This window comes from Cyclopterus lumpus, chromosome 17 (genome assembly GCF_009769545.1).
Source record: "Cyclopterus lumpus isolate fCycLum1 chromosome 17, fCycLum1.pri, whole genome shotgun sequence".
NCBI lineage: Eukaryota > Metazoa > Chordata > Actinopteri > Perciformes > Cyclopteridae > Cyclopterus > Cyclopterus lumpus.
Window position 1 is genome coordinate 12,517,016 of NC_046982.1, and position 10,808 is coordinate 12,527,823.

A 10,808-nucleotide genomic window follows, 5' to 3' on the forward strand; every position below is an offset into this window, starting at 1 on the left:
CTTGTTTATGGAGACAAAAGGGACAGACAGAGGTAAAGCTGATAAATACAAAGTAGAAAGTACAAAAGTATTAACATCAAAATATACAAAAAGTGAAAGTATACTCGTAATGCGTAATGGCTGATTTCAGAATAATGTACATTATATTATTGAATTGTAATGATTGATTATTACTTTAGTGTTGTAGCTGGTAAAGGTGAGGCTTATTGTTTTTACTATAGTATAGCTTGTGAATTTCCCCCTGAGGATTTCAGTACATTTGGAAATTAAATAAAAGAATAAAGTCTTATCTTAATTTATAATACATCGTAAAATGTTTGTTGATTACAATTTATATTATTGATTATATCCTGCAAAGTAACTAAACAATAAACAGTAGGAGTATAAAGGTAATGGAAATACTCATCATGTACTTCAGATGTTACCTGTGTCAATGTACTGTAATTACTTTCCCCCACTGCTAATAAATACAGGTGTGTTATGATTGAAGATGTATAAATATATGCATAAAGATCATGCAAAAACAAAAAGACACAGAAAAGAGAAGAACAGAAAAACGATTGTCCGTTCCACATGTGAACGAAATTGCCGGTTTTTTCTACCTTTAATCGATTAGTCTCGCGATACTACACATCGTGCGCGTGTGCAGCGTCTCGCGCGTCTGAGGGAGCCGGAGCTGAGTTGGAGGATCATGGCGGAGCGTAGGAAGCACAAAAAGCGGATCCAGGTAACATCACTTAATTCATACGTACTACTCGGCGTGCAAGTTAACAGACAACAAATAAGACTGACGCACGGGTTCACGAGCGGCTACGGGATGTCCGTTAAAGGCCGGGTCTTTACGGGGAGCCGTTAACCGGCAGCAGTTGGAGCCAGATGATGGCTAACCGTCGCTAGCATTAGCTGGCTAGGCAAAAACAAACGTTAGTGGCTATATTTTGAAGAGACGTTTCTCGGCTCACTGTGTTCTTTTTTACCTATAAGACATCTTACACACGAGGAGAGGTGGTGTTGTACTTTCTGCCCAGCTGTCCACAGCCCACCACCTTTTATTCTGGTTGAACCGGCTGTACCGCTGGACGTGTTCAAGATAAGCTGCGTCAGCTCTGAAACTGGACGTGTTTGTACATAAAGTGAGACAATCTGCGGGCTTTTAGGTAACGAGTTAACGATGTAACGCAGCAACTGTGCAGCAGGAGTGCGGTAAAGAGCACATCACTGGTTTCAGTTGAAGCAACAGTTTACAGGGTGCGTTGCTACAGATTCAGTCGACCCCACGTCACTTCGTATACACAGTTGTAGGAGTTATTTCCTCAACACATCTGTTCATCTGTCCTCCCATAACCAGACGCGATAATTGGTTGATTATTATCACTTCAGAGCCATGTCAAGAGCAGATGAAGTAGACATGAACATACACACGTTTCAAGATGTCCTTTTATGCACGAGGTTAGGATCTAGACTAGCAAAAACTAAAGCATAATTGTTTGCTTGTAGTTTCTATTAGTTGTCGTGTGTGTGTGTGTGTGTGTGTGTGTGTGTGTGTGTGTGTGTGTGTGTGTGTGTGTTTGTTGTGAGATCAAACTGGAGAGGGAACTAGATTAATTAACTATTGTTTAGTATGATAATAATAGATTATTTGCAAGATCATTGTTTTTGTTGCTCTGTTCCTTAATATACCCTACCGTTTTATTTTGTTTGTCATGTTATTCTTGTGTTGCTAATTACCTACAACTGCATTGTGTTGTGCATCCCTGTGTTGCATAATGACAATAAAGTGTCCTTGAATCTCTGGATTATAACATACACGTGAACATGTTGCTGTCTTTATGTGTTATTGGTAGTTGCATTGATAGGTTGCAGTTTGATTGATGTCCAGTAGTGCAACTATTGTATACTTCTCTGTATGCAGATTTTATGCTAGTTGCCAAACATACTAAAAGGATTATTATCGTAATAGCACTATTTACTCAATGTGCTATTATTGTAGATGAATACAAATGTTGAATTCGCTTAATGCAGTGCATCAAGCCAACACTGTAATATAGTTATCTTGCATAACAACACATGCTATGAGTTGACCGCAAAAAAATAGGCCATGTTTATTACCAACTTCATAACTCGGTGTTACACAATAATGTTCTCTTTAGAAATGGATTTGTTTCCAATAATGTTACTTTGATATATATTTGGTTGGTTAGGTACACCTATCTGGAACTACTACATGTTTTAGTTTTGTAGATTCTACAGTACCACAAACTAAAGTCAATGCTCAGTTTTAGAGATTTTATCTGTTCCATTTACATTAGTGAGGGTAGAGTAAATATTAGAAACGATTCAACAGGGCCACAAACTAAAGCTTACAAAAGGATCAAACATGAATGAATCATAACATCTCTCTGAAACAGTTGCAACTTCATAATCTTCATGTAGGTAGTTTGTGGTGTTCCTAATAATCACCCAACTAAGAGTAGGTCTCTGCATGTTTGAGTTCAGTTGCATAACAACGCATACTATTATCTCCGTTTGCCTTTTAAAGATCACCATGCTGCATTACACAACACATCTTTTTTGCACATGACTCTTGATTTTTCACCTGCCATTTAATGCTTACAGTATTAAATTGTTGAAATAGATTTCATAGCTAGCCAATACTGTTACTTGGATATACATTTTAAAGGATCAGTACTTTGGTGTTGCTGTGGACCACAATAAATCTGCCTTCACATACTATGGCTGTTAGACCAGAGCAGCTAATCCTCATGTGATCAAGCCAGGTAGATCATATAGACGGTGACGAGGGGCTTTTCGTGTCGGGGGCTCTTGTAACTGAGCCTTGTGACTGAGATACCTGCTCCTTTTAAACAAAGGCTTGTCTCATGGCCTCGTCTTCCTCATGTTGTCGACCATAGCCAGCTGGACTGGATAAAGCAGCACTGGCTTTCATTGTGCTGATGCTCTCATTCCCTCCGTGTTGGCATGTGGTTCAGTGCTGCAGACGGGAGGATGTCATTTGGCAACTCTCTGTTATTGCTTCGGATAAACATCTACACTATTTGAAACTGGATATGCAAAAGAAACAGGAAGTATACCTGTTATCGGAATGATTGGGATTACCAATCCGATACCAGCGTGTTCAGAATGAGAAATAAAAGGAATTTACAAGATTACATTTGAACACATGATAACGTTATAATTTTCTATCGCCCACTAGTCACTTTTACTGAACCGAGTTTGAATGCATAGTAATGTAACTCAATGGCACCTCAATTAACAGCTGTTAGCTTTGTTATTTAGCCTAGCAGGACTGTGCTGCTCACCTGCTGCTTAGAGCTAATGTTATCTAGCTCTCCTCAACACAGATTTTTTGTTCGCAATGTTGCATTAAATACATTATGTGCACGGTAGTGTTCAACTACAGGTGTGTCTCATGTCATTCAAGCAGTATGTAATATTGTTTATATATATTAGTAAATTATTTTAAATTGAGCATATGGCCTTAGTGTGGTACATTCCGAACAATATCACGGTTGATACAATGTCGCTTTGTAATCTTTTTGATTTAGTGTATCTTTTTGAAGAAGAATTTGAAAAATTAAATGATTTTTGTCAGGGCATAAAAACAATGGTCTGTTGATCCTAACAAAGCAAGACTCAATAGTCTTAACAATGAGCCATCAGTGCTATACACATATCATTATATATTACCACATTGTTCTTGATAGTGATGAATGTAATGTTAATGATTTTTTTTATACATGGATGCAGTCATTTTCTTGTGTTGACTCGCATCAGATGTGTTTGCCCTGTATAATAAAAAAATACACTGAGCTGTGTACACATGTCTGCCTCTTTGTCATTAGCTGTAGAAGCTATTTTGCAACAGTGGGATTTAAAAGCAATTCTTACAATTTGTGGACAGTTAATCTAGGACAGTAAGAGGTCTGTAATGTTGATGATTTGATACATTTAGTTAATTATCCAACCCTAGATGTTCTAGGATTTGCTGTTGATTGTCTCTGTGCAGTCCAATGCCATAATAAAGTAAAGCATTGTTGACTGACTGTAGTTTTGTTTTTATGTGTGAATATTTATCCGTTTGCTTCTCTGGTTCTGCAGGAGGTGAGCGAACCCACCAAGGAGGAAAAGGCAGTGGCCAAGTACCTCCGATTCAACTGCCCGACCAAGTCCACAAACATGATGGGCCACCGAGTCGACTACTTTATTGGTTAGTGCTGTGGGGTGTGAGGCAACCGGCAAAACACACAACGCCAAAACACTGCAGAAATTTGTATTTTTTTCTTTTATGCTGATCCGATCAACATCGTGATAGAATCCAAACTTGCGAGTTTTCTGATTTATTGTAGCCCTTTTTATGTTCTGTAATAGCATGAAATCATGGTGTAAGTAGGAAGCTAGCTAGCCAAGTAGCCAGCCCCTAAATGAGTCAAATGGAACAACTTATTGCTTCTTCCACACACTACCAGCGAAGGAAAGCACCTTGCTAGCAAGGTGCTATTGCTAGATAATAAGTCATCAACACTGATTCACCAGATTTTCTAATGTGCTGATTACTTAATTTCAAGTCCTCGAAAAAGAGAGAACAGGCTTTTGCTGTGCTGTGATTGTAATGCTCCACTGGTTACATATAATAACAGACAATAAATGCGACTTGGCCTTTTATATAGGTTTATAGTAGCTTATTCTGCTGTTGAGAATGTATAGAATATAACAACATGGGGAAATATATGAAGGAATCAAAATGCATGAAACAATGAGTGCGCAGTCAGGCAGGTAGCCCATCCAATCATTTAATTTGGAAGCTTGACATTTTCTGGCCCTGTACCGCTCTGTTTTTTAATGTCCATCTTTTGTGTCCCTACAATTAGCCTCCAAGGCGGTGGACAGTCTGATGGACTCCAAGTGGGCCAAGGCTAAGAAGGGAGAGGAGGCGCTGTTCACCACCAGGGAGTCTGTGTTGGATTATTGCAACAGGTCAGCTGTCGAACACACTCTGCTACGCTTCTGATATTGTAGATAATTAACCATTTGTCTCCTGTAGGATTCTATTCTAAAACAAGGTATCTAAGCATTGTATACATACGCTTGTAATATGGTCACTGGTTTATACAGCTATTATTTTCACTATTCATTCTTTAACACGTTATTTTCTTGGACTATCAATTGAAAACTGTCATCAGACAAAATCCAAGCAAATGTCTTCAAATTGCTTGATATTCAGTTTTTTATCATAGAAAAAGCAACATACTACTAATATGATACTACTACTGCTAGCAACACATTTATATTTTTGAAGCTGGAACCAATACAATTTTGGCATTTTTGCTAAAAAATAAAAAGACTCCACCAATTCCTCCAGTATCAAAAAAGATGCTGAGCCCTGTAGACAGGAAACTGAAATTTGAATAAAAGTCTTGCAGAGCATCCAACTGATGAAACTTGCAAATGAAATACAGATTTTCTTTTTTGCTATTTGGACATAAACAACTTAACATGACCTTTCCTTTAAACAGTGATGATTTAAACTAAAGCAGTAGTAAATAATCATCCCTTATAACCAGTCATTCTCCTTTGTCCTTTGTAGACTCTTAAAGAAGCAGTTCTTCCACCGGGCTCTCAAAGTGGTGAAGAAAAAACCAGAGAAAGACACCAAGAAGGAGAAGGAGAAGGAGAAGACCAAGGGCGACAGTGGCAAAGAGGAGGAAAAAAAGGGGAAGAAGGACAAAGAAAAGAAGAAAGAGCCGGAAGCTGTTGAAACCAAGAAAGAGAAAAGTGTATGTGGCCCATCACTGTAGACCTCTATGTTAAAAAAAGATATCAGATTATCGGTATTATTATTATTACCTGTCTTCATAAGGTCACTGTTGGAGGCTTTTATGTTTTAATTAAGACATGAATTCTTAGTTGCTGAAAACACTTTACTGTCAAACATCACTATATGTGTACTGCTTTGACAGTAAATCTGTAAATCTGAAACGAGGTGTTGCACAATTTAGACTCCCCAGCTTTGTGTGTTTGTTTTATGACCAGTCAAAGTTGGCTGTAAATGGGTCGATATTGACTGTTCACAGATCTTTAGAATTTAGAGAAAGAAGAAGCTTGGTGTATCCATGTTGTCTGGTCCGTAAATAATTATAATAATATGTAGCCAAGTTTCAAATTATCAGGTCAGTTATTTTGTGGGCCAAATTGCAGTTTGATTTAAAAAGAAAACTCTAACCGACTGCAATTATGCTTTCAGTGGAGACTTTCCAATAACATCAACACTACCAGGAAACTTAAACAGTTTGGTAATGACTTTGATTTTCTTTCTTGCTCAGAATAATATGTGAAAAGAGAACTTTAAATTGTCATTCACAGTTTTTGTAAAGAGTAGTTAGTAGGGTAGTGAGTGAGCTTAGAGGGGTCACCAGGTGGATTCTGTTATCATTCGGAGACAGGCGGACCAGATGTTTCCAGTCTTTGTGCTAAGCTAAGTTAGCCGGTAGCTGGCTAAAGCTTCATGTGCAGAAAGTGAATAAGTTAGCATACGGTAAAGTTTCAGTCTGATCTGGCTCTGACTAATATGTACTGTAGGTCAGTCACACTGTCACAAGAGTATGTGATTTGTCATTAAAATACAGATAATATTTGATTATTTTAATTATTAACTCGCAGGATGACAGTCCTGGAACCCCGAAGAAGAAGAAAGAGGTGAAGAAGAAGTTTAAACTGGAGCCTCATGACGATCAGCTGTTTCTAGATGGAAACGAGGTGAGTGTTCTTAGACGGTGCAAATATCGGCAAAATGTTTGGGTTCCTGAATAACATCAAACTCCAAAATGTGCCTCTTTTCTTTAGGTGTATGTGTGGATTTACGATCCTGTTCATTTTAAGACATTTGCCATGGGACTGATACTCGGTGAGTCAGGTTAAAAAAAAAATCATAAATGGAGGTTGTTTTTTTTTTTAAGATAACTGAATGATATGTTACTGATTGCAGCTGATTTGTGTGTGTGTGTGTGTATTCCTTCTGTCTTTCAGTCATTGCAGTGATCGCAGCCACACTGTTCCCACTGTGGCCAGCAGAAATGCGTGTAGGAGTTTATTATCTAAGTGTCGCGGCAGGCTGCTTTGTGGCCAGTATATTACTTCTTGCTGTTGGTAAGTACATGTACTTCATACAAACACCTTACTGGGTTCCTGTACTAAGCTCCTGCATTCAATTGGCCTTTTGCTAAGCCCCGCCCCTACTTCGTCAAACTATCTGCCATGGAGCACACGCTGTCACTGCACCCCTTGAATAAATATTAGCACATTTCAGGTGAAATGAAAAAGGGATTTCAGAGAGAAGCATGCAGATATTATGCATTTGAATTTGGATTAAAAGATAAAGATTGAAGCTACAGATCAGTGTAAACGTGAGCCACTATATCACCTGGTGATTGAGAGAAATAAAATGAAGGCATAACACTGTTCCTGTAAAGCTGTGTAGCTCTACATTTACTGTTACAATCATTAAAAAGCAAAAGCAGCATGTGTACACATTCAGTGTACCTTCTGTAGCTTGCGTCACGTAGAATCGATTGTTAATGAGATGCTTATGTACTCTTCTAATTTTACATAGAAATGTGATGTTTCAGGAACATAAATGTCCCTCCAACCTCTCCGGGTAACAACCATGACTAGCTTGAAATCCACCAAACCTGCCTGAAAATTAAAAAATCTGAAACAATTGAATGAGAGTCTATGTAGCAGAGCCAGTTAGTTGCCCATCTGCGTTCAAAGGGCAGAACAATTAAATGTAAAAAACTACTCGGGGTGTAACAATTCTTGTTTGTTTTTTTAAAAATACTTATTTATAAAGATAGTCTACATAACAACTGTGATATAACGGCCATATCTTTTGGGAATGTACCATACTAAGGCCACATGGTCAAATTTAAAGGATTTATTTTTTATGTAATAACAGTAATTTAGTCAGTTGGGAGCAAACTAGATGTCAGAATGGTATTTAACAACAACAGCTTGAGTTTCCTCACCTGCAAAAAGCCGTGTTTGTTGACATAACTCTCAAAATGTTGCTACACCGGTGACTGAAGGAGGGAACCAAGAGGATTCTCAGTTCTGTAGTAACAGCAACAACACAACTTCCTCCAAATAGAGGCAATTCACAATATTTATATTAGGCAAAAAACAATGCATTAGTAAATAAGTGAAATAGAAAATAATAGATAAACTAAATACAAACTCACAGAAAGATTATTTGATAATTAATCATTTGATTGCCACTAAAGTTAAGAAGAGATGTATGTTTAACACATTTAAATTGCTGAAGAGTCAAGTTGATCCCATATGCTGTCCCTTCTGTCTTCAGCCCGTTGCATCCTCTTCCTGTTCATCTGGCTTGTGACCGGTGGGCGCCACCATTTCTGGTTCCTCCCCAACTTGACGGCAGACGTCGGTTTCATCGACTCGTTCCGGCCGCTCTACACTCACGAGTACAAAGGACCGCGATCCAGCATCAAAAAGGGCTCAGACAAGACTGACGAGAAGGACAGCGAAGGCAACAAGGCTCAGAAGTCAGACAGCGATGAAAAGTCTGACAGCGAGAAGAAGGACGGCGACGAGGAGGAAGAGGATGACGAGGAGGAGAGCAAAGAGGCCACAGGGAGTAAAGAAGCAGAGGGGGAGGGAACGGGGGCGGACCGCCATTCAGACACAGACAGCGACCGCCGGGAGGACGAAGGCTCGCAGCACAGCAACGGAAACGACTTTGAGATGATCACCAGGGAGGAGCTGGAGCAGCACACAGAGGAGGAGGGGCAGGGGGAGGAGGGGGGAGAAGAGGAGACGCAAGAGAGGAAAGTAGTGGGTGAGAGTGAGACTAAACCCCAGACTGCTGAAACATAAACTTCTTACAATCTCATCACTCTACTTTTTCTCTCTCTGTCTTTTCCTCCCTCCTGTGATTCCAGGACCTGCTACTCCGGCCTCTCTGAGCCTGCTGAGGCTGAGAAGAGGTTCTGCCTCTTCTTCTTGAGAGCTTCTAATAACAAATACCAATAGACCAGTACCAGGATAGACATAACGGGTAAAAGTAAACGGCTACAACAATGGGGTAAAAAGAAAATCTAAAAGAAGCCTTATGGTGGCTCTGATTCCTCCCACCCAAATGTTATTTATGTTAAAATGAAAACTGCCACCGAAACGTTCGCCTGAGGAAGTTGTCAACAAAAACACACCAGACAACAGTCTGTCTTTGTCTTTTTTTCCCTTTTTTCAAGTTTCAGTTTCTTTTTGTGTAATTTCAACTCTCAATATCGTATGCATGTTCCCTTTCTTTGTTTACATATTACATTTGGATGTGAGAAAAGCCATCATGCTAAACTGATCAGTAAGAGGAGCCATGCTGGTTCCTTTAGCCCCCGTCCGTCCGTTTCTTTTCCCATTGACATCTTTGAGCTCCATGTTGTTGGTACAATCAGGTCAGACAGAAAGCCGCTGGTTCTTTCACCCTTTTGTGGTGTTTTGGTGAGGCAACATGGCAGCAGGAGCTTTACATCCTGTTGAACGCCAGCGAGTCTGATAGCATTCTCAAGCTGCCCTTAAAGCAAACTGACCTGCTTTGAAACCTGAACCAAGCCAGATGGACCAAATCCTGTAGTTTACTCAAATGAACCTACAAATCGACCATGTTGTGGCTGTATGGAGTATTATGGAAGCAGAGTAGTACGGCTCCTTGAGGTACTTGCCATTTTCAGTAAGAAATCATTTTCTTTTTTTTAAATGGCTTATAATCGTAGCGCGATCCTCGGCAAAGTCTGAAGTAGTTCATGTTTAATAATGTGGGACTCGTCTATAAGAGTAAATGTGAGCAACTGGGACACAGCTGGCATACTTCATTTTCTTTTTTAAAAAAAGATCGCCGCATTTGTTGTACAACTAAAGGTAGAAGATATTAAGTTCACTGATAAACAGAACCAGATATAAAGTAAAACTCTAGTGCCAAACATGACTAATAATGATGTGATGCATGCTGATTTATTATGGAGAGCTAAGTGTAAAGGGGAGGGGTATGCTTTTGTTAATTTGTTCATATTGTAACCGCAGTGTCAAACTCCTCAAACCTTTCACATTGTTGAAAAAGATTAAAGATTTTTAAAAAAGCACAGCACAAGGTTGTTGGTGTGTAGCTAAACAAATATTTTTGGTCTCAATGAAACCGTTTAAAGGTGTTCGCACGACTCCCATCCAAACCAGTTCGGTCTAGTCTCGCACAGTCATTTGTGGAAGTGGTGGCACTGGTCCACTGACAAGACCAGTTTAATTTCCTTATATTTCCGTTGCTTCACATTATTTTCTGGCTAGAAAAGTCTTGGGTGCTCTTTTTAGTCATTTTAAGGATTATATTTATGTATACAAAATATAAATCTATCATTTTATATATGGATTCTATTACTACATTTTTTTAATATATATATATATATATATATATATATAAAATATTATATTACAGTCTAACACACAATATCACTTTTTTTCTTTTGTATTAGGTTTAATTTTATTAAGACTTTATAATATGCATTTTTGTATTTATATGATCACAAAAAGCAAATTTATTTTAATTTAACATCTGGGATTAGAAAACAATGGGAACTTATTAGATAGATTTCTTCTTTTTTTCTACATCACTAAAATATGTGATCTGGTTGGTTTGTTGCTACATCTGTATATCACATCTGCATTTCTCTAACAAATGGTCAAAAATAATACTGCTGGTTCCCAGTTAACCTGATGTGGCAAAA

At 38.6% G+C, this 10,808-nt stretch overlaps 1 protein-coding gene across 1 annotated transcript; it reads left to right on the top strand.

Annotated features, from left to right (window-relative positions):
- The first annotated feature begins 624 nt into the window (after window positions 1-624).
- On the top strand, window positions 625-10,133 carry sec62 (SEC62 homolog, preprotein translocation factor). The gene is made up of 8 exons (XM_034555928.1): window positions 625-727; window positions 4,120-4,228; window positions 4,890-4,995; window positions 5,606-5,795; window positions 6,679-6,774; window positions 6,862-6,922; window positions 7,045-7,164; window positions 8,378-10,133. The coding sequence occupies exons 1-8, from the start codon at window positions 692-694 to the stop codon at window positions 8,911-8,913; spliced, it is 1,254 nt and encodes a 417-aa protein (XP_034411819.1). The 5' UTR covers window positions 625-691; the 3' UTR covers window positions 8,914-10,133.
- The last annotated feature ends 675 nt before the right edge of the window (window positions 10,134-10,808 follow it).

What these genes read in the sequence shown, in the direction of transcription:
- sec62 (XM_034555928.1), top strand. Translation starts at nt 692, where the DNA reads ATGGCGGAGCGTAGGAAGCACAAAAAGCGGATCCAG. An exon ending in AGCACAAAAAGCGGATCCAG is followed by an intron (nt 728 to 4,119) that starts GTAACATCACTT and finishes CTGGTTCTGCAG; the next exon opens with GAGGTGAGCGAACCCACCAA. An exon ending in GTGTTGGATTATTGCAACAG is followed by an intron (nt 4,996 to 5,605) that starts GTCAGCTGTCGA and finishes TGTCCTTTGTAG; the next exon opens with ACTCTTAAAGAAGCAGTTCT.